Source organism: Dermacentor silvarum, chromosome 4, assembly GCF_013339745.2.
Source record: "Dermacentor silvarum isolate Dsil-2018 chromosome 4, BIME_Dsil_1.4, whole genome shotgun sequence".
NCBI lineage: Eukaryota > Metazoa > Arthropoda > Arachnida > Ixodida > Ixodidae > Dermacentor > Dermacentor silvarum.
The window spans coordinates 130,903,669-130,928,418 of NC_051157.2; the positions used below are offsets into that span (position 1 = coordinate 130,903,669).

At 47.0% G+C, this 24,750-nt stretch overlaps 1 protein-coding gene across 1 annotated transcript in view; it reads left to right on the forward strand.

Moving 5' to 3' along the window:
- Positions 1–3,024: 3,024 nt before the first annotated feature.
- LOC119448902 (cytochrome P450 3A11) overlaps positions 3,025–24,750 on the forward strand; it is a 48,742-nt gene continuing 27,016 nt past the window's right edge. The window contains exons 1-6 of the mRNA XM_049666554.1: positions 3,025–3,129; positions 13,574–13,670; positions 18,125–18,177; positions 19,279–19,375; positions 20,069–20,194; positions 21,979–22,228. Of these exons, the coding sequence (XP_049522511.1) occupies positions 3,074–3,129; positions 13,574–13,670; positions 18,125–18,177; positions 19,279–19,375; positions 20,069–20,194; positions 21,979–22,228 (679 nt within the window). The 5' untranslated portion in view covers positions 3,025–3,073. The remainder of the gene's footprint in view (positions 3,130–13,573; positions 13,671–18,124; positions 18,178–19,278; positions 19,376–20,068; positions 20,195–21,978; positions 22,229–24,750) is intronic.

A 24,750-nucleotide genomic window follows, 5' to 3' on the forward strand; every position in this document is an offset into this window, starting at 1 on the left:
GAACTGGCCTCCCTGGTGCAGTATTCGGCCACTACCTCGCTCATGACTCCGACAATTAACTCTGCTTCAGTTACGCCGGCGCAAACAGAAAGCGGCCGTGTACCTCGCAGAATCTCGACTGATTGGTGTACTAGTGATGCAGGAATGAACTCCGGTCTTGTTCAGTGCATAGTGCACGTAGTCAATTTCTCAGGACGCGTGAACTCCGACGAGAACTCTGAGCGCCTGCAAAAAGAATTTACTTACGCTGTACATACTGCACACAGCAGTAATTCATGCTTGTCGGCTGTCTGTTTCGTGCATTCTGTTGCGAGTCGGTGGAATTTCACTGCTGTCATCGACCCCTTCGTGTGTACATTGCTGGTTTGGGATTCCACAACAAAACAGCAACTACTAGCCTTCCGTAGTTGCTGGTTTGGGATTAAACAACACAACAGTATTACCAGCCTTCCGTAGGGGCGCAATCACAGACTAAGCCTACGCAGACTAAGCGCAGACTAAGCCTACGTTCACACTTGGGAAGCGGCAAGCGGGCGGAAAGGCCAAAGCGGCCGGAAAATTTTTTCCGTGCCTGTTCAAGTTCACATTTGTTTTGCTACGTATGCACGCTTACGCTCGGGCATACGGCGCGCGGCGAAGATTTTATCTATACGGAACCTCACGGCGACGGCGACGACGACGGCAGAAATCCGGTGGAAGTGTCCATATAATTGCTATCGCAATAAAATGTAAGTTGTGCGGGGACGAACACCCGACCGGAGAACGAACGTGCAAGGCGAAATACAACATCCCCTACGTAGTGCGCAAGCGACGATGGGAGCGCCGACAGGCCGAACGCCAGCCGTTCAGATAGGCCGGTGGCTCGCAAGAAGCGCAAAAGCGGCTGCACGGCCTTCTTCTGTAACGTAAAGTCCCGTCTGTGGTGGAGAATTCTTTCTTCCGACAGAGGCCGGTCGTCCAATTGGTTGAACACGGTGTTGAGATTGTCTCTGTGCACTGTACTGCGGGCAGTCGCACAAAATATGTTCAATCGATTCTTCATTGCCGCAGTGGTCACAAGCTGCACTGTCCGCCATTCCTATGCGGAACGCACAGGCGTACTTAAAGGCAATGCCCAACCATAATCGGCACAAAAGGGTTGCGTCTCCTCAGCGAAGCCTTGATGGTACTCGAATGCTTAGGGTTTGGTGCAGACAGTATAAGCGAGCACGCCTGCAGTGCGACTCATTCCATAGTGACCTTGTGCGTTGGCGAGCAAGCATGCGGAGCTTCCGTGCAGCGTCAGTCCTGAAAAGTGGTATGGGTCGTTGGTGATCTTCTTTATGAGCTGTGCGAGCAGCTTTATTGGCCCGTTCATTGCCGATAATTCCGCAGTGACCTTGAAGCCACTGAAAAGTTATTCCATGCCCTATCTCACTTAGATTGTGTATTGCCTCGGAAATATCAAATACCAGCTGTTCGTGCAGTTCGCGGCGTAAAGGTGATAGTATAGACTGCAGAGCCGCTATTGAGTCGCAGAAAATCGTCCATTTGTGTGTCACTTGATCACTAATGAAATGGAGCGCGGTACAAAGCGCTGCGAGCTCTGCTGCCGTCGATGTCTTGACGCGAGACGTCTTGAATTTGATAGTTGTGACCTTCATTTATATCACAACTGCCGCGCTGGACCTATTCGGCAGGACGGATCCGTCGGTGTATATATGGGCAGAGTCTTGGTACTTCTCGTGCAACAAAAGTAAAACGAGCTGTGTAAGGGCTGGTGATAACAGCTCTGGTTTCTTCTGGATGCCAGGTATTGTCAGGTTGTTATTTGGCTGAGTAAGGCACCCCGGAGGAATTGAAGGTCTTGCGGCAGGAGTGAAGCAAATTGGTCATGATTCGCCATGCGCGGTTACTGTTCAGCAGAAACAGGAGCGTGGTCTGTCCGCTGGTACAGATGCCAGGTGCTGGCAGGGAGTCTGGGCAAGATGTTTGATATGTGTCCTCAGTGCTTCAACCTGCCCTGTGTATGAAGTGGCCAAGTCCCCTCAAGCTGCTACTTACAGCTTTTTGCCTGGTGATCCTCGCATCCTTGTTGTTGTTGCAGCATATCTTTGTCATCTGCATATTAATCTTCAATGCTACTGTTACATTTTCTCGGTTAAGGTCATCAATCATTTGTTGCAATTCATCCCCAATGTGGCTGAACAGGACAATGTCGTCTGCAAACCGAAGGTTGTGGAGATATTCGCAAATGATGCTCACTCCTAAGCCTTCCGGCCCAGTCTCATAGCTTGAATACTTCTCATAAGCATGCAGTGAACAGCACTGGAGAGATTGTATCTCCTTGCGTGACCCCATTCTTGATGAGTAATTTTTCACTTTTCTTGTGGAGAATTAAGGTAGCTGTGGAATCTTTTTACACATTTCCCAAGATTTTCACGTATGCCTCCTGTATACTCTTTGATTACGCAATGCCTCCGTGACTGCTGGTATCTCAACCGAATCAAATGCATTTTCATTATCTATGAAAGACATACAGAGCAGTTGATTGTATCTCACAGATTTTTCAATTACCTGATTGATGACATGGATGTGATCCAGTGTTTTCCAGCCTGTTTTCTTGGTCGATTGAAGTCAAGTGTTGACATGGTTCTATTGGGTATTATTTAATCCACCAAATAAATTCCAAATTCACCAATTATTCAATCAGTTACAAAATCTGTCAATCACATAAACCACCCTACGATATGGTGTTACGTTTTACTCTGTCGTCAGTCGCATCCGACGGGTGGCGCAAAAACTTGTAACGCGTTAGTGAATCGTGCCGTCCCGGCAAATGCCACATGTGCAGCAGTCTCTTTATTTTGTGTGTGTGTGTGTTTTTTTTTTTCGGTATTCAGGTGCTCCCATGCGGGCGCGGCTACAAATACACAGCTGTTTCCTTTCACATTTCTTATCAGATAATCATGGTGCGAACCGCGAATTGTAGATCAGTCCTGTAGATCAGTCCTGTAGCTCAGTCGTCGATCACAGTAGCGTCGGTGTTGTCAACAGTCCTCGCCTTCTGAAAAGTCTGCTGGAGGAAAAGAGCATGGCCGTCTGGATCTCCCTAGTCTTGGCAGCTACCGTCCTATGGGCGCTGTACACGTGCGTATCACGCAGTTTGCTTTAAATTGATAAGATGTCGTCAACGTAGAGCTCCTGCCATCCAGTTGGCGAATGTGCTGGTTGACTGACAGATAAAAAACACCACATATCCACGGGGTGAATGATGATGAGTGGGCGAAGCTCCGGAGGGAATCATCGGTAAACCGTGAATCTTCCGTGTAATTCGCCCAGTCTCGCCGCACTAAATCGAACGATTGACTTCCACCAATGACACGCGCCATATGTGACGTCATTCCTATTTTATAACAGCGCCCTTGATTATAATTGCACCATCTCCCGCTTAAGGGGACGCTAGCACAAACGCGTTAGAAACGTGCAGTACTCTCTAGTAAGGGGGAGAGGCCACAGCGTCTTACGCAGCCGTTTACACATGCCGGAACGTACACCGCGTTTGCCGACGCCATCAGCGTTTATGAATACGGAGGTAAGGCGGAGAGGCCACAGCGTCTTACACCAGCTTCTTACACGGGCCGTAACGCGCTAGCACAAACGCGTTAGAAACGCGCAGTCTTTCGTTAATGTTGGGTATTTATTGTCATCGTGGTGCGTGTGTCCATGTGCGCTTCGGGGCGTATTGGTTAGCGCCGCGCGTTCGGAAGCGAGGGGTCCGTGGTTCGATTCCGCGCTACGGACACAACTTTCGGAATTTTTTTTTCATAAAAGTAGACGTGGCTACCTACTACTACGACGACTACTACTACTACTACATACTACAGAGGAGGGACAGACCCACACCCTAAGTAGCTTCGCCCCTAAAATTGAAAACCCCAAACGTATGGTAGAGCCTTGTTGCGCCGCCGCCGGCCTTAAAGGCCAAATGCAACGGAATTCTGGGCCACGTAAGAAGCCCCGTTTCAGATAATTTAGACATACTGTCCTAAAAAGTGGTATGGGTCGTTGGTGATTTTCGTTATCAGCTGTGCGGGCAGCTTGATCGGCCCGTTCATTGCAGATAATTCCGCTGTGACTTGGAAGCGACTGAAAAGTTATTCCATGCCCTATCTCACTTAGATTGTGTATTTTCTCGGCAATCTCAAAGAGAAGGTCTGACAAGACAACACGACACAAGACAGCACAGACGGACAGACAGACAGACTGTCCACAGACAAACAGACAGAAGGGGAGATAGAAACCAGCTTCTGAAAGCTGCTAATATGCACCATGGCAGTTCTGTGGCTATAGTGCTCTGCTTCCGAAGTCACGGGTTCATTTTCCTGCCGCAGCTGCCATATCGCAGTGTCGACATATTCTGCAGCTGTGGTACTGTTGTGTTCACATGCTCTTGGCTTTGCGTGGAGTAAAAACCGATACAGCGCATATGTCAAAGCAGCTGCGGTTTGTTGTGCCAATCGGTGCTATGAATTAACGACCGTGCTCATCTGTTGCTGGGCGCTCATATCGTATGGTCACATTCTTCTCCACTTGTCACCAGTCGTGGCTTAGTGTAAGGATGGCTAAATGAATTCGCGCAATCACATCTCAAATCCCAAATTCATGGAATAGCAATGACATCCCTTACAAGTATCGTGCACGACATTCATGTGCATCTTGACAGAAAGCATATCGAATTCAACAGAACCTAATAGATACACATTGCCTAGCTATAAAGACTTTTGCAAAGAATGAACAAGGAACCGCGCATCGCGAACGGAAGATTTGATACAAGGACTCAGCTTAGAATTTCGCTTCATTCGAACAAATGAAACTTTAATTTTTATTTTTTCCGCTACTAGAGGCATCCTTTATCGTCTAAGTCAGCGCATGTAGAATCTCTAAAGAGCACACTGTGGCAAATGTTATTCCAGATATTCAATTGAATCTCAACTGGTCTACTAGCAGCAATAAAAAGTAAACAGAAACACATCATGACAGGAAGAAGACGACGACTACGAACGCACATGTGCGAGCACATCGGCTCCCGTCTCTAGAAACGTTCTGGATCGGATTTTTTGCCTCAACCCGCAAGAATTGTCCATCATTCGACGCAGTTTGTTGCAAGGAACAAGCGGATACCAGAATCATACCGGTGGGTGGATTTTTCGGTCTTCCCCGAGACCTTTTACCCCACGCCACGTTGGCGCGCAGCTACGCCTAACGTGCCAAACCAGACGGTGCGGTCGGGCGGGCGGCGAGCCTAGGCCCAACGCGTCGTCGAGCTAGAGAATGGCCTCCAACACATCAGTTGTAGAAGGCATGGAAATCAATCCGGAGGAAGCGGGAGTGCTCAGGCTGGATCAAAGTCGTGAGCAAGAAGAAGAAACACACCGAGCGGGCTGATTCTAACGTGCCCACGTCAGCGAAAGGAAGCGGTAGTGGCGGCTGCCGCACTGCCCCACAGAACGTATTTAGACGAGTCGTGGAAGCTTCCAGAATCCCGAACCTTCCTAGGGATGACTTTAAGACCATCATACGGCCTCGTGGAGGGTTGGATGTTAAGAAGACAGACCTTATTATGTTCAAGCGTGCGCTAGCCAAGGCGGCTTCCCTAACAGCGGAGCAGGTGTTCGACGACACGTTGTGCACGAACCCCTTCCAGAACATTCTTGTGGTTGCCACGCCATTCGAGGCGAACGCGCGCGCCTACGCCAGGGTCCAACAGATCTGTATGGGTAATATCGTCATAGCAGTAGCGGCCTACGTGGCTGCGTCCGACGACACATGTAAAGGAGTGATCCGCGGAATCAACCTGGATCTCAGTGATGCAGAACTGACGGAGATGATCGTCAACCGGAGGAACCCCGGCGCTCTGGGTGTTCGAAGAATCAAGAAGACACCAACAGTGATCGTGTTGTTCGACGGACAAAAGGTCCCCCAAAACGTCCTGTGTGAAGGTGTTCGCTACCCTTGTTCCTTGTATCGCAGGCAAATGGACGTTTGTTACGCGTGTGGAGAATTGGGCCACAGGGCCGATGTTTGCCCGAAGGGCGAAGATCAGAAAAAATGCCGCGGATGCGGAATGCGGACACCATCAGAGGATCATCAATGCAATCCCAAGTGCGCAATTTGTGGTGGCGCAGACCAAACGGCTGACCGCAAGTGCAGACAGCGCTTTCAGGTGCCGTACATTGTGCGCCAAAGACGGCGGCGCCGCAGGCGCGCACAGCACACACAGCTGGCGTCAGGTCCACGTGGCTCCGACACATCTGCAGGCGGAGAAGCAATGGCGGGAGACAAGACATTCTCCTCCCCCCGCCGCAATAGATCGGCATCTAGAGGGCGCTCCCGCTCTCGTTCCAGGGGGCGCCCCGGCAGCAGATCGCGCTCACGCTCCAGAGGGCGCGACAATAGCAGCCGACGATCCCGTTCGAGAGGACGTTCAGGCTCCAGGGTCCTAATCCAGGAACCAATGTCCTGGGCGGACAAGGCTAGGCTGAACATCCAAAGCGGCAAAAAGGTAACACAGGGCATTTCGCCGGAGCATAAGAAAGAACAATCTGAGATTTTAATGCTTAAGAAAGAAAATGCAGAACTTAGAGGCACTACGAACGTTGAAGTCCGAGTTCGAGCTCTTCCATAACTCACGTGAACCCCCCGAAATAGACTCACCCATCCCGATTCAAGCAGAAGGGTCGAATAAGCGCAAAGCTCTTTCTCCCCCCGTGACTACGGAAAGAGAGGCCATGCAAACTGACCAGACCCCCGCTCAGGTCCCTAAGCCAGAGCCAAACGTACTCGCGTCTTTAGCGGCGATTGAGGAATCCCTCAAGCAGATGAGAGAGGCCTTAACCATTCAATCAAGCACTATCGAGCACATGGACGGGAACATCTCCCACCTGACACGTAGAGTAGGAATCCTCGAGTCTAAAATGAAAATGATAGACTCTAGCAAAATCAAGACAACCACCGCTAGCACCATAAGAAAAGCCAAGAAAGTACAGCAGGATCCGGATAAGACGAGTTCGCTGCAGGCTTTGCTAATTTAATAGATTTCAAAATGGCGGGACAAACCAGAAACATAATTATTTGGCAGTGGAATTGTGCAAGCTTCTTAAGGCGTAAAGCTGCTCTACTGCAGCTCATCAAATCACAAGCGTCAATGCCGCACGTCCTGCTCTTGCAGGAAACTCTCAGCGATAATGTAAATCTATCGGGCTACCGTTCGGTTAGCCAAAAGGGAGAAAATGGCAGAGGTATCGCCACGTTTGTCAAGAAAGACATCTCTTTTCAAGAGCATGAAGTCAAAATTTGTAACTCGGATAAGAGATCCGGTCTCGAGGCACAATTAATTGAAATCATCCCCAATGGCAAAATCCGGCGTAACATTTTCATTCTCAACTTGTACAGCTCTCCTTCGGCTTATAAGCATAACCTCCGCTCACTCCTAAATAGAGTCGTAACCGCCGCGAGATCGCACCCCTTAATAGTGGCTGGAGATTTCAACGCTCCCCACCCGGCTTGGGGTTATGTAGCACGAACAAAGAAAGGGGCCAATCTAGTTGCAGCTAGTACAGACCTAAACCTAACGCTAATCTCGGACCCACGTTTCCCAACGAGGCTGGGAAATTCGGTCGCCAGAGACACGACGCCAGATCTCAGCTTCACTAGAAATGCGGAGGCGAAATGGTCCAACTTACAGGAGAACTTGGGCTCCGACCACTACATAATAGAACTCAGGATGGAAATAATAGCACCTCCCCCCAAAACCTACAAATACACAGACTGGGACCTCTTTAGGAAAATAAGAGGTGAAGATGAGGCAGTATACGACACCTTCAGTGAACTTTTTGTACAGATCCAGAAGGATGTCGAGAAGGCCACCAAGGAAATAGTCACAGAATTTAATGCCCCAGGGATGGATGCAAGGTTAGCGCACCTCCTGGAAGCCAAACGCTCTCTCCTCGAGAGATGGAAAACACAAAGACTCAATCGGAGACTGCGGAAAAAGATCGCCGAGCTCAATAGGCACATTGAGGAGCATTGCTCCGAATTAAATAAGCAGCAATGGAGGGACGCCTGCTCGGCAGCGGACGGGAAAATGCGAAAAGGAGGTAAATGGAGCCTCTTCAAACATCTCCTAGACGATGGACAATCGAAAGGTAATCAGAGACTAGCCATAGACCGACTTATTAATAAGGAGCTAATGGACGGCATCTCAGAAGCCTCCATATTTAGGAAACTAGCCAACAAATACCTTCCACTTGACCAAAGCTCAAGCTCTTCCCACCCACGATATGAGGGCGCGCCTGCCCCAGAGCTGGACGCTCCCTTCTCGGAAGCTGAGATCAGGGAAGTACTGCATAATCTTAACGGAAGGTCTGCCCCAGGCCCCGATGGAGTCACAAACCGGCTCTTAAGAAATTTGGACGACAAAGCCATTCATTCCTTAGTGAACGAGATAAACAGGGTATGGGAGGAGGGTGTCGTACCGGACAGTTGGAAAAAGGCCACAGTGGTTCTAATCCCCAAGCCAGGTAAATCACCTAGCTTGGAGAACCTCCGTCCTATCTCCCTTACTTCTTGCATTAGCAAAGTAGCGGAACATGCAGTGCATAACAGGATATCGAGACATATCGAGCGGAATAAGCTATTCCCGTACAATATGGTGGGTTTGAGGCCCTCGCTTTCCACGCAGGATGTCATGCTCCTGCTCAAAACGCAGATCATAGACTCTCAAAACAAAGATGTAAAAGGGGTACTCGCACTAGATCTCTCCAAGGCCTTCGACACAATTAGACATGACTACATCCTTAAGGAGATATCGGCCTTGAACTTAGGAGTTAAATTCTTCTCCTTCGTTGAATCTTTCCTTGAGAGCAGGACGGCGGTCATAAAGTTGAGGCAATCAGTGTCGGAGTCTTTCACACTCGGAAGAAGGGGCACACCCCAAGGGGCAGTTATCTCACCACTTCTGTTTAACATAGCAATGCGCAAATTGTCGGAAAGCCTTGCAACAATTGCTAATGTTGGTCATGCATTATATGCTGACGACATTACAATCTGGTGTTCCGGAGGATCGGAGGCGACGGTCGAACAAGCTCTACAGGAGGCTCTAGACGTTACAGAGTCTTTCCTGGACGGTACGGGACTTGCACTATCGCCTGGAAAGTCGGAACTCCTGCTGTACAGACGGGCTAGACGAGGTGCTAGGGGCCTCACCCCACTCGATCAGGTGCCCATTAGCGTTCGTACCAGGGATGGGTATACCATCCCTAGAGTAGACTCTATCAAAATTCTAGGGCTTTTATTAGACTCGAAGGGCTGCAACGCAAAGTCTATAGCTCATCTCACCACGAAAACAGAGAACATTCTCAGATTAATTATGAGAGTGTCCAACAAGAAAGGCGGCATAGGCGAGGATATACTCCTTAGGGCTCACCATGCTTTCCTCATGAGCCATGTCATTTACATAGTCGCGGCCCTCAATTGGACAAAAACAGAGAAAGATAAATTAGATACGCTCATGCGCAAAAGTGTCAAAAAGGTGCTTGGTATTCCAATCACGGCTAGCACAGAGAAACTCATGAAGTTGGGAGTACACAACACCACTTCGGAGTTAATTGAAGCGCAAAGATCAGCACAAATTATTAGATTATCGAACTCCAAAGCAGGCAGAAGACTGTTGGATGCGGCAGGCCTCCGTCCTAGTTTTAATCAGGGAGAAACCACGCAACTTGATAATCAAACAATGAATTCCTTTATTGTAGACCCTTTTCCACGAAACGTCCACCCACAACACAATAAAGGTCGAAGATTGGCAACAGCTAGGGCTTTCCTAAAGAACTTATCCGGAACGGAGACCTTTGTTGACGCGGCGCGACACACGAGCTCCGACAAGTTTTCCGTAGCTATAGTCAATGACAGGGGAGATCTCCTCTCGGCAGCTTCGCTAAAGACCTCATTGGTCGACGTGGCGGAGCAGGCTGCTATAGCTCTCGCATTACTTGATACAACACGCACTACAGTTTACACGGACTCCCGAGCTGCAATTAGAGCGTTGGCATCGGGATTGATAGCCAAACAGGCAGCCAGGATTCTCGACGGCAGACCCCCCTCAGACACTATTCATCACATAGTCTGGTTCCCAGCACACATGGGATCAGACGTATTACCGGGTCACCTGAACCCCAATGAGATAGCCCACGACCGTGCGCGAGGTTTCATATGCCGTGACGGGATGGTGTCTCGGGTGAGTTCGGGAGAGCTCTTCCACAGTGATCCTCTAGTTACTTTTCAAGAAATCACATCACATTACAGAGGGGATAGGCAGCGTTTTCCCTCCCCCCATAATAAGCTCAACAGATCACAATCTAGCACGCTCCGCATGCTCCAGACGGGGTCCTACCCCTCTAGGGGCTTTCTGAACAAACTTCACCCCGACATCGATCCATTCTGCCCAGATTGTGGCACTGAATTTTGCTCATTAAATCACATGCTCTGGCAGTGCCCTGTGTTACAGGATTTTAACCAAGAAGAAGACTGGACGAAAGCCATCACAGATCCCAGACAAGACGTCCAACTCCTGGCTGTCCAGAGGGCCCGTGTACGAGCGGAGAGGCACGGCCTCTCTGTTCCGACATGGGATTAGCCAACGGCTAGCAGGCCCGCCTGCCTAGCTTCTCAGGACCTAAATAAAGTGTTTACTACTACTACTAGAAACACATCATAGTTTGTACGACCACTTCTGAAGAGCTTCGCCCCTCTAAACAGATTTATTGTTGCTGTTTAGGGCTCAATAAAGAGACAGCACAGGGAAGTTTCAAGTTTAGCTTATGTTTGTGAATCCCCAGCCCAGGGCCCATTATAACAATACTTCAGGTTATGGCGAAGCAGGGCTACAAATCCACAAGGAAAGTTTACTCTGCTGCTATATTGCAGAAAAAAACGCCGCCGCGCATATGGAAACACAGAGCACATCCCAGGCAAAGCGTGTCGCAAGGTTTTGCATTTCAGTTCAAGCGAAGTACTAATGAAATAAAGGAAAGCAGAAGAAACCACGCAGATAACACGCCAAACGGCAATCTACGGCAATGCGAAGCATTCGAGTGGCACAGCTCATGTGATTTGATTTAACTTTGTGGAAAATTTTACGTTTGAAATGCGTGTGGGTGCTTCACAAAACGCTCGCAAAAGTCGATGCTTTTCATACCAAAACTGAAATAAAAGAACGCCGCCATTACTAGTCAACGAAAGTGACGTACTTTGAAGATCGCAGAAAACCAGCTCTCGGATCGTCTGCTTCCCTTGCTTGTATACCGTTCCCGTTTATCAGGTACTGTATGTCTGCTAGGCAGAGTTCGTATACTTAGCTAGCTGCTTCGTGCGCTGTGCCAACGCCGTTGCGCGCCCGCGATGCTCTTTTATTGCAAAGTATTCTCCGAGTCAAGCCGGTTTTCTCTATCTGGTTGTCTATATTCAACAAGCAGAGCCTCGATGCGTTCTACCTCCGCTCGAAGAAGAGCGCATTGGGGTGGCCAAGCTATAGGCGCACATATAGTCCGGCTTAACGCGGACGCGATCCACGCGTGGCGCAGTGACACTACGTCGGCGAAAATGGGACGCTCTACAGTCTAGCGTGGCTGGCGCTGGACTATAAGATGTCCTATCGCACACGCCGGAGCCGCTGGAAGAGGGTGCATCGCGCCCAAGCTTGGCTGCCCGGCAGCATGCTGACCTGTAGCTCGGATTCATTGATTCGAGCATGTTGAGTTTGTGACTTTGACAAACATCAAAGCGCTCACTTGCCGCGCACCTGCGCTTTAAAGCCAGGAGCTTTACTTGCGCTGCGCTATCTATCTATCTATCTATCTATCTATCTATCTATCTATCTATCTATCTATCATCTGGGCTTCTAACCGTTTTCCCACTAACTTGGTTCACTGAGTAGCCCGTGTTTTAATGGGTAGGACATCGAGCTGAGGGAACCGGATGCAAAATCAACCGCCGGACCAGCAAAGCTCCCCGGGTATGTTGCAATGGGTATGTGCCGCTCATCAGTTAAACGCCAACTTGTGTTATCAGGTTTGTGCAGTGCTGGGCAATATCGAAGATGCATGTAGCTTAGATACTATCTTAGATACTCTTTGAGTATCTTGTATCTCTATCATGATACGTCTGGCAAGACGTGTATCAGTATCTGTATTTCCGGTACATGAAAGAACGTATCGTGTATCTTAAGAGACAAGACACTGCTATTGCAACATCACCGTGCGAAACTATAAGCGTTGGATGAAATCCGCTTCTTAAGCCGATACTGCTGCCACTAAGCGTACGGACAATCGTAACAGGATTGCACGTGAATGAATATGTCGCGAACGAACGCTTTACGCCAGCAGATGAGTAGAATATGAAAGGTCATTGCAGCTTTATGTGCTCTCTCTACACACGATGCGTCATTATAGATGTCACTACCAGCGTTGTTGCTGTTGTACACCTGTCCAGTGATCCGGTATTACGTAAACGGTAATACGTTTACGGAAAAGGTAAAACTCCAAAGCGGTATTTGAGCTATGTGCAGAGGCTTCTTATTGAGGTTATTTTAATTAGATGGCGACCCACTAGCTTGTCCACACGCAGAGCAGCGACTCCCATAAATTCCAAAAGCGACAAGCAAAAGCCGCTGACAGCGCAGCGTATAAATAGCTTTCGTGTTAAGCAGCTAAAGCACCCTCAATAAAGTGTTTCGGAATGAAAATATTATACTTTGAGCAAGAAAGACAAAAATTTTGAGATACTAACAGACATTTCATTGAAATGTAGCAACGTTGGTCGGAGATTAGAAATTTCCACGTAAACATCTTTGCGCATACGCGTTTGCTGCCGCAATATATAGATCTATAATAAGAAACTTGCGAATGTGTCGAAGCACCTTAACATACAAATGGAAAGTATTGCGTCGGATACATTAATTGCGGTAGTACCTTGTATATGTATCTCAAGTACGTGTTGCCCGAGTATCCTGTATCGTGTCATACAATTTCCAAAGTGTCTTTGCACAGCCCCGAGTATGTGTCACTGCTTATGTGGCGCTCTTCAGTAAACCTCCTTGACGCCAGCTTGACTCCCTGGGTATGTGCCACGGCGTACCTGCCATTCTTCCGATAACGTCTTTGATGCCAATTTGGGTAACTAGTAATGCACCACTTAGTATATGCCACTGTTCAACAGCAAAAGGAAATCATTTAGGATTTCTCCAGTGCTTGGGCAGAACCAAACCTCGTGTCGCATATATCCAGACAAACCTCTCTGAATGTATAGTCACACAAGTGCCACGCGCGGACTTGACGGTTGACCCAGCGGATGACCCAGCTTGTCCAGAGGGAAGCTAGGGTGACGAGTTCGACTGCATACAGACCTCAAACATGATGTTTCTCTGTGGTAGAAACATGTTGCGTCGCTACTTTGCTGAATTCTAATCCCATCAACATCGACATTCCTCGCGAGATGGGTTCAGCGCCAATTTCTTTCCCTTCCTGTTTATTTGCAGGTGGCGCAAAAGGAAGTTTTCCTACTTCAAGGACATGTGCGTACCTGGGCCAGAACCAAGCCTAATATTTGGGAATCTGATGGAGATAAGGCGAAGGGTAAGTGCCGAGCATTTCGAAATGAACGAGACCTGTTGTAATGTTCCAAGTCCTGATAGTGTATGGGTCATGAGAGTAAAGAGGCACGTGAATGCTGTCAAAAATAGGAATAAAACACGGAGTGTCTTTATGTACTTAGACAAAATAAGCAGTGATAAAAATTATGCAGATCCTACGCACTGTGGGAAAAGGTGCAAGCAAAGTGTCGTTTGGTCCACACCCGCGCTAAACTTGCTTTAATTTATCGGTTTACTTGCGCGAATGAGCATTTAAATTGCCTCAAAACGTTAGCTGCAACGACCAAATAGTGGCAATGGTAAGAATTAATCATCTTGTGCTTTTAGACGCATCCGCGTGTTTCTAAGCATTGACGAGCGTTTATATTAGAGTGTTTTAGCTGAGCGCTTGCTGTCCGCCCCGCTCAGACCGGCATATGCTAGCAAATGCCACACAACCGCTTAGCGGGAACGCTACAATGCGCTTGCGCACGGCGCTCATACCGGCAGCGGAACGAAGACCGCATCCCTCGCTCCGCTACAAAGCCGACTGAGCGGAGCGGGACAGCGTGTCTACTTGGCCTCTTCGTCGTTGTGCAGCCGAGTTGATAGCGCGTCGCTCGCGTCTCGGCAAGACGTGCTTATCAAATGCGAAGTCTACGCAGTTCCCTGCAATATCTCAGAGCCTGAAATCTGAGCGGAGCGGAGCGTAAGCGGCGCTCTGCTAAAACTGTCTATTGTCTCAAAGTGCTACTACCCTCAAGCGAATAAGCATGATATCAGTGAGAACTAATTATGAACCATTCAAAGCCTCCGTGCAATGAGCTCGTTTCCTTCGTTTTCACCAGGTGCCGCCACACAAAACTGTCACCCTGTGTGTTTTTTTTTTCATTAGTACATTCAGGAGTCGATATTATTTATAGAAGCTATTTTTGGCACGTTCATGCTCTTATAAGCGCCAATGGATCCCGAACTGGTGTATGTAGTCAGTAGGCCTTTGGTGTTACGCGACAACATGGACCCGAGCACATGGTAGTCGGACCCTCTCGCGCTTAGCATGCGTGATTTAGCTGTGTTCGTGGATAAGAGGATCCTAGTGCTTGTGCCGACGCCGAGTGCTAGGACCTTTAAGGCCTCTCGGCGGAGGCCCGGGCTCACCCGGACTCACCGGGCTCACGTAGACGGTAGCCCTGGACCACGGAGTGCCCTGGACTCACCTACTTTCGGAAAATCTGTGATCGCCGATTCCTATCTCTCTTCGATCTCTTGGTTTCCTATAACCTTTCCTTTCGATCCCGTCATTTCCTTTCTTTCTAAAATTCTATCTTTCCTCTAGGTTAACCTGATGTGTTATTTAAAGCCTTGGGCATGTTACTTTAAGATATAGTAACGTCTGCGATGCCTTTAGGTTTTATGGCGTCGCCCTGTTGGGTTCGGTGGTGTAAGGCTGGAATTTATGGCTTCAGAGTCGTTCACTCGACTACCTAATCGTCCTCCTTCAAAAGTGGATGTAGCGATGAGTTTGAATTCTTTTGTCCTGCATAAAGAATTTTTTCCGCGATTTCACGTCATGCACAGTGAAAATCCCGAAAAGGTTGTGAAAACATGTTCGCCCTTCGTTGTTGCAAGATCAAAATGTCTCACTGACGCACTAGGTTCCGGTTACAAAGCTAAGAAAATTGCCAACGATCACCTCCTACTTGATTTTTACAATAGTCAACAACAAGAAAAAGTTTCCAACATTATGGCATTCGGCGATGTTCCAACCGCGGTGACTGCAGATTGCAATGTTGTACAAGCGCAACGAATAAAGATCAAATGTGCCAACAAAGGAAATCCTACCAAATCTTTGATTTTTACCTTTGACTCGACTGTGCTACCAGAATCGTTCGAAACAGGATATACAATCATCCGTGTAAGAGCATGCATGCCTAATCCATATAAATGTTTCGAGTGCCGAAAATACGGCCACGGTTAGCGAAGCTGCTGAGGATGTAAGTCAATGAATTTCACAATAGGAATCAGGCATTTCAAGATATACATATTGTCAAAACATTAATTATGACACTTTAAGGCCCAAGGGGCACTTCATAAACATCAATTAATCAATAGGCGTCTATGCGCATTCTAGTCGACTCAAAACTCTGGGTACCAGGAGTGAAGCAGACAGCAGAGCTAAAAATTAAGCACGCGTTAATAGGCTGCCCTGTGGCCTAATGGTTAGAAATTAGGCCTAATACGCGTGTGAACCGTGGTTGAAATCTCACCTTCGGACACCCAATTTCGTTATTCCTTTCTTTCAAGGAAAAGAGACCATTCTAAACGACATAACAGTACGGCCTTATTTTAACACTAGCCCAAGCACCATGGCGCCAAGTCTTGCTCAGGCTAGTTGCAATTCCAGAATTTCTGTGACGTTCACAGAAACCCAGGGTGTAGCCTCCGAGATTGTTGGCGTGGTGCTGAAGTTCTCCAAAGAATACAGGCAAGGACGGGCGGGCGCGCGGGCAGGCAGGCAGGCAGGCAAGACAAGACAAGGCAAGACGACACAAGACAACACAGACGGACAGACAGACTGTCCAGACAGATAGACAGAAGGGAACATAGAAACTAACTTCTGAAAGCTGCTAATATCTGCCGTGGCAGTTCTTTGGCTATAGTGTTCTGCTTCCGAAGTCATGGGTTCATTTTCCCGCCGCAGCTGCCATATCGCAGTGTTGACATATTCTGTAGCTGTGGTACTGTCGTGTTCAGATGCCCTTGGCTTTTGCGTCGAGTAAAACCCGCTGAAGCGCATGTGTCAAAGCAGCTGCGGTTTGTTGTGCCAATCGGTGCTATGAATTAACGACCGTGCTCATCTGTTGCTGGGCGCTCAAATCGTAGGGTCACATTCTGCTCCACTTGTCACCAGTCGTGGCTTAGAAAGGATGGCTAAGTGAATTCGTGCAATCACATCTCAAATCCCAAATTCATGGAATGGCAATGGCATCCCTTACAAATATCGTGCGCGACATTCATGTGCATCTTGACAGAAAGCATATCGAATTCAACAGAAACTTAATAGAAACACAGCGCCTAGCTATAAACACTTTTATAAAGAATGACCAAGGCACCGCGCATAACGAACTGAAGATTTGATACAAGGACTCACCTTAGAATTTCGCTTCATTTGAGCAAATAAAACTTTTATTTTTATTTTTTTCTGCTACTAGAGGCATCCTTTATCGTCTAAGTTAGCGCAAGTAGAATCTCGAAAGAGCACGCTGTGGCAAAATTCATTCCAGATATTCAGTTGAATCTCAACCGGTCTACTAGCAGCAATAGAAAGTAAACAGAAACACATCACAGTTTGTACTACCACTTCTGAAGAGCTTCGCCCCTCTAAACAGATTTATTGTTGCTGTTTAGGGCTCATTAAAGAGACAGCACAGGGAAGTTTCGAGTTTAGCTTATGTTTGTGAATCCCCAGCCCAGGGCCCATTATAACAATACCTGAGGTTATGGCGAAGCAGGGCTACGAATCCACAAGGAAAGTTTACTCTGCTGCTATATTGCAGGGAAAAAAAACGCCGCCGCGCATATGGCAACACAGAGCACATCCCAGGCAAAGCGTGTCGCAAGGTTTTGCATTTCAGTTCAAGCGAAGTACTAATGAAATAAAGAAAAGAAGAAGAAACCACGCAGATAACACGTCAAACGGCTACGAACGGCTACACATCTACGGCAATGCGAAGTACTCGGGTGGCACAACTCATGTGATGTGGTTTAACTTTTTAACGTTCTCTGTCTGAACTTGCGTATCGACCATCTAGCTGGTGGACATTAAAGAGCTCCAGGTGGTCAAAATTATTCCGGAGTTCCCCACAACGGTGAGGCTCATAATTATATCGTGGTTTGGGCACGCTAAACTTCAGAACTAAAAAGAAATTCTTGCTAGCTGGGTCAAACTCATATTCAGCTCATTGCAGTTCAAGATACCAATCTTAACTTTCTCCAAAAGAAAAAATTTGCTCATTTTTTTTAAATCTTTGAAACAAAGGGAACTTTTGGTTAAAACTACAGAAAGTTGAGCTAGTTGGTAAGGATTCATTGTGAAAGAAGGTAAGGAGGGCAGACACGGACACAAGAGAAGAGAACCAGACAACACAAACGGGAAGTTTGTGTTGTTTTGTTCCATTCTCTTGTGTCTGTGTCTGCACGTCTTACGTTGTTTCACGATACTTTTGAAGAGAACAAAACCGAGCCAAAGTTCAATTAACGAAAACCAACTGCAATAACTTTTTCGAAACAGTGCTGGCATTTTTTTACCCTTTTTGTAGCACGTAGTCTGAGTATCTATATATGTGCGGGAACGATAGATAGGGGGCCTGTCATTAGCGCGTTGAAGTCTATGCACATTTTAACTACTTGCGCCTTATTCACATTATGCACATTTTCTTTGTTTCCTCTTCTTGACAGGGTGGTGCGGCGATGTTTGCTGAATGGATAAAGAAGTACGGGAATATTGTCGGGTACGTTTACACGTGATCAGGGGTCCTAGCACATTCGACTTGTTTTCCAAGCGCACATAACTTGTGTGCTCTGTGATGTCACGCCTACGCATCAACAATGAGCTGTGGATCGGCGTGTGTTGCACGTAACATTCTACCGCTATTATCTATCGCTATATTGGGTCATATACATGAAGATCTACATTTGCTTTTTGTTCGCTGACTTGAAATTTCCTATTCCGTGCTTCCTCGTCTTACAGTGCATATACTGTCTGTCCCAGCTAACGTTAGCCAAGCTGTCGCAAGAAAAAAAATTATTTAAAAAAAACGCAAAGTGCGAGATACGACTTGAAGGCCTGCGGTATTCGGTCATCAGAGGCCTGGGGACTGAATGCCGCAGGTCTTAAAGTCACATCTTCACTGTGTTTTTAAATATTTTATTCTTTAGACGGCCTAAAGAACGGTAGATGGGGCACCCAGCGGTGAGGACAGAGGGAGACAGACGAAACATGTTTGCTTGGCAGCTTACTATAGGGGTGGATCCTTGCACGTCGAAAAAATATGTACCTAACCCCCATAACAACGGTAGTTTTCAGCAGCGTTCAGTTCTCGAGAAATAACTATAGCTACGGACCGAAGAAAACATTATGGTCCGACTGAATTGAGCTTTTACGAAAAGACCAACTATAGGCTTTTCTACGCAAAAACGTAATGTGTCCCGAGATTCTCTCCAAGAGGCTTCCGATGCGCTTGCTCGAATAAAATCTGTTTTATGCAAGAGGAAAAATTGAATTTATTGGCTGACATAAGAGATCCGTTTAGGCTTCCGGATACCTGTTAACGAAATGCCCCAGTATTGCAGAAACTGGCTTTGCTGCGAAACCATGTTCTGGGGCTCACCATCGCTCGAAATCTACTACAAAAGGCAGTCTGTGCGTGAAATTTTACAGCTAACGAGCCAGAAATTGGGAAATCAAAGGAATTATAACTATCTCCAACATCGACGAAACGTATATACCCGCCAACTGTATATTTTTTACCATTTCTTAGTGCGCACAAGTTGACATTCTTAACTGAAATAAAACCTAAGAGGCCGTCTACGGCATCTTCGCTGACTTGCAGATTCTACAACGGTGCCATTCCTTTCCTCTTGGTCAACGACCTAGAGTTGCTGAAGAGAGTGGAAATCGAAGATTTTCACAATTTCACCGAACGAGGGGTGAGTGGCGCGCATTTGAATGCTAGACGAATTTGGGGAATTGAAAATACAGAGAGAGAGAGAAAAAAAAACTTTATTTAGATGCGGCAAGGACACAGAAGCAGATTTCAAAAGTGGGTAATTGATCCGTCCGGTCACTCCATCTTGCAGGAATAAGCTTCTTAGCGTATATTTCCACTCGAACTCAGCAGAAAGACAACATCAACCAGATGCGCCTATATGACATTGCTACCAACCTTCATGGCTTTCATGCACACCGCGAAGTAAAAAGGTAGCTCACGAAGGGTAGTGTTTCTGTGCACGCAATGAAGTAACTCTAAGGTCGAATTTATTGAGCGTGTCGAATTGTAAATCTAGGAATTTGAGGTGAGCTTGTTGGTGCGTCAAACCTCTGAGTGCAAGACCAGATTGAACACCACAAGCACCGTGAGCATGAACACCTAAGCACACACGCACAAACACCATTCGGCAGGAAATGCTAGCCTCCTGAAACCGGTGACTCAAATGTCAAAATTGGTGAACTACAAGAATTCACCCAAAGGGCACTCTGCACCGAATGACCCTTTCAGCAGTTCTGGCTAGCAGTATCATCAAGACATCGCTACAATTAGACTTTTTCAAGCCTACTGAATCTTGAAAAGCTCGAAACACTGTGAACAAACTCTGTGGTCCCACACGGTCATTCCCGCCCAGATTGTCTTCGAGGTCCAGGCCGTGCCCGACATTCGGCAGAGGCTCATCGTCACTGCTCCGGTGAACCGCTGGCGCGAGATGCGTGCCGTGCTCAGTCCCGCCTTCACCACCAAGAAACTGTCGCAGGTAGGCATCCTGTTATTACTATTGAAGCCACCAGGAAGTGTTCTCATTGTTACTGACATGAGAGGCCCAATGGTACTCAGCATCTTACTACATCACCGCCTCGATGTTTAACTGGGTGGCGTTGTGGGCTTGTTCGCCAGACAAAAGCAGTGGGGATAAAGTGTGTAGCGCCACACGAGAACATTGACAGAAGAAGGAACGACAAACAGCGCTTGCCTTCAACAATAAACAAAGCGTTTGTCGAATGAAATGTATCGCGATGGCTCGTGGTTGTGAGTGGCTTTTTGCAAGTTTTTAGAACCCTTTTTCTTCTTTATATTTTGTTTTTTGGTTTTGGGCTTCTTCGCTTAAAATACGTACTAACAAGTGGTTTGTGATGCACATGTCTAGACTATTTACAAGTGCAGATGGTCGCGAAATAAAGGTTTGTTGTTCATGGTAAGCGCTGTATGACTGTCATTCCTTCTCGTGTCCGAATCCTGGTGTTGCTCTGTACACTTCGTCCCAAATTAGATTTTCACGACTGGCATCGACAACAATTCAACGTTCACTTGTTAGCATACGTGGCGGACGTCGAGCTGTTGTTATTTTTCTTGAAGCGAGAAGAGCGGTAAGATGTGTTTCATACCTATTGGCACAGGTTTTCACATTCTTTTTTTTTTCAGCCTCTATTCTTTTCGTACATAGCGGGAGAAACCAGCGGTTAAATATTTCTACCAAAGGTTCATACGTTTAAATGTTCATGTATGCCAAAACAAAGTTTATTGAGAGACTCATTAGGAAATAAAAGAAACATTCACCAAGGGTTCGAAATATTTTAATTAACCCTGCTGAGATACCTTGTAAGTGAACGCAATCACCTGAGAAAGCTCTGAAATGTTGAACGCCAATTACATGCCAACTTACAAGTGAGTTTGGATAGGCACATGATGCGTTAAAAATTTTATATGTATTTAATCAGCAAAAGGAGAGGTCGATTATTTATATAAAATTGCCACCAAACTCCGACATTTAAAGTTATCGCCCAAACCAGCGTACCCTTGAGGTCACAGGTGCACTGCTTAGAAAGTATTTAACCATACTTTCGTGCACTCTGCCCCCTCCCTCACCCCCCCCCCCCCCCCCCCCGTGCCTCGCGCGCGAAATAAGACGTTGCGCTTCCGCCCAGCCTTCCTACATCCCGCGCGTGCGATTTGAGCCGCGATCGTCGGCTGACCCTCGCAAGCTTTTCCTCGCACATACAGCGTACGGCGCGCTGCGACGATGTTATCATGTTTGGACTTGATACGGAACATCACGGCGACGGCGGTGGCAGACATGCGCTTGGAGTCTCACAGCTATCGCAATAAAAGAAAAGCGGCTAGAAGCATTACTGTCGCATATCCTCTTTAATTGCTCTAGATAACGCCACAATGGTCTTTAGAGCCTGACACGCACAGGAGTCTGACAACAGATCCAAAACAAGACTTACGGAATAGCTGATTTGTCGAAGCGTCCCAAATACGCAATAGTATTTGATTGTTTACTTATCTCGCCAGCGCAGCGGGCAAACACAAATGAAGTAGTCTATGCAGTCTAGGTCACCGTGTAGCTTCAAAGTTCATGACGTCAGGACTTTCAATGAAGGAGCCGGTGCGCCAATTGTCGTGATGGCGGCGCGGACTACCTCTCGTTAGTGTGTCATTTCTGGCTTACCAGACTTCAGTTTGATCTGCCTATCTGACCTTAGCTTCACGCTTCTATTTAGCTCCTTCAACTGCCTGCCTACCGTGCACATCCCGCAGATCTTCGTCATTATGGACGAATGCAGCGACACAATGATCGAGCTGCTCCACCAGAAGGCGGCGGCGGACGAGGCAGTGGAGGTGTCGAAGGCCTTCAGGCGCGCCACCATGGACACCATGTTCAAGGCGGGCTACGGCGTCGACCTCAATGTCCAGCGGAGCACTCCTGGAGGGCCCCTGGATCAGATGGGCGACGGTGCTGGGGCGCTGCTACGGAGAGTGCCCCTGCAAGGAATCAGTTTTCTATCCAGTGAGTGAGCGTTTGACTGTGGCTTCGTACTTGGCTATATACAGTGGGAGGAAAAGTTGGCGTTAAAAAAAAGAAAACATGCATTTCAATAATTCTCTCAAGTCCCTGGACCCTTTTGCTGCAACAATTGATAGAGAAATTGTCAGGTTTATTAGGCCTAAAGCCCTGACGACCGCTCACTCCCGCGGCACACACACACGCGCGCGCGCGTGCACATACACACACAGTGAGTCTTCCACCACCGTTCCCAGAGGGCGCCGCCTACTTCCCCCATCATGGATTGATGTCCTCACGAACTGAATAAAGACACAACATATGTATGCGCAATGTTCATCATCATCATCATCATCATCATCATCATTTATTAACCCTTAAAGGCATAAGGGGGGGGGGGGCAAAAACATAAATACAGAGTAGTCATGATATCGAAAATTGTATGGACGCTAAAACTAGAAAAATAAATACATATATATAAAAATAAAGCAATAGTAGTAAGACGTGGCACAGGTGTAAGCAAAGTGATTATGTTTGATAATGGACTGTCAGTAACTGCTTGAATTTTGAGCCATCGCGCTCAATAGCTATTGATTGTGGCAGTTGGTTCCAGTGCTCTATTGTGATAGGCAGGAAAGATTTGTGAAATGCGGTGGTAGTTCCATGAAGACGTTGTACACTTAAGCTGCTCAAAAGTCGATGAGAAGTGCGGTGATGAGGAAGAAGAAGTGTATTACGTAGCTGGAGAAAATAGTAGTAGAGTTGGTGAAAAAGACACAGTTGTTCAATTGTGTGGCGAGTTGACAAGGACTGGAGGTTAAGAGACGATCTAATGCTACTGATACTTGTGCACCAATAGTATTATGAAGCTATAAATCGCGCACCCCGATTCTGTACAGATTCTAATACGTTAATCAAGTAAGTCTGATGAGGGCTCCAAATTGGTGATACATATTCGAGTTTAGTGCGGATGAATGTTTCATCGGCAAGTTTTCGAATTGAAGCGGGTGACATTGATAGGGACCTTTTCATTAAGCCGAGCGATCTAGAAACAATCCGCCGCTAGTTGTGAGAAGTGGTCGGACCAGGTGAGTTTGTTAGATATTGCGATGCCTAGGTAGCGGTATGTATCTGTGGCTGAGAGGACCGATGAATTGAGAGAATAGGTGTAAATGCTGTTGTTTCGCTGCCGAGAAATACACATGAAATTACATTTTGTAGTGTTTACCATAATCCAGCGTGAGCACCAGTTAGTTATTTTGTTAAGGTCATTTTGCAGCGACAAATGATCATTTTCCTATGTTATCCGTCGGTACAGGACGCAGTCATCTGCAAACAAACGCACTGAGGATGATAATCAAAGTCGTTAGGGAGGTCGTTAATAAAAAGTATAAACAAAAGGGGACCAAGGACCGAACCTTGAGGAACGCCGGACTTCACGGTCTTGCTAACCGAGCTACGGTTTTCAATGACTGTGTACTGGGACCTATTAGTAAGAAAACAATCGATGATCCATTGTTTTCTCAATGTTATTATATGTTATCATATAGTTTCTCAATGTTATCATTTTTCTCATATTATCATAGATCCATTATAGATCCATGATAATATTGAAGAGTCAGGACAGGCCAGAAGGCTTGGTCAATAGTCGACGATGGGATACACGATCTAATGCTTTTGAAAAGTCGAGGTAGATAACGTCTGTTTGGAAGCCGGAATCCAGATTGAGGTGAATGTCTGTGGTGAGCTCGAAAAGCTGTGTTTCACATGAAAAACCTCGCCGGAAACCATGCTGGTTAGGAAAAAAGAACGAGTGGTTATCCAGGTGGGAAGCTACCGTGGGGGTATATAACATACTCTAAGAGTTTGCAAGCTATGCATGTCAGAGAAATGGGCCGATAATTCGATGGATCGGAGCGGCTGCCAGATTTGTGTATCGGAACGACATGGCTGATCTTCTACTTTTTTAGGAATCGAACTGCTGGTAATGGATTGATCAAAAATAAATTGCAATATGGCACTGGAAATTGATTTTGTTCCTTTTAGGAGTTTAACAGGTGTGTTATCTGGGCCAGGAGTATTTGAAATCTTCAAGTTATCGATAAGTACCTTCTGCTGTAATTGTTATGGGTGGCATCTGCGTGAGTTTGTGAAGAGGTAAGGGAGGCATTACTTGGTTACGTTCCTGAGTGAAAATTGAAACAAAAATAAGAATTTATGGCATCGCTGCGCTGATGAACAGGAACTTGGGAGCCATCTGGGTTGAGTAGGGCGATGTGTTGTGAGGGAGCAGATTTGTTTGTTAGTGTATTGCAGAACTTTCGGGGCTTATCGCAAAAGACATTCAACAGATCCTGCTGGTAAAATTTACGCTTTGTATGTTTCAAAAGGCAGGTGTACTCGCGCAAAGCCTCGACGTAAGTGTCCCACTTTTGTGAAGAGTTCACTTTTTAGGGGCGAAGCTCCTTAGGGTGTGGGTCTGTCCCTCCTCTGTAGTAGTAGTAGTCGTCGTAGTAGGTAGCCACGTC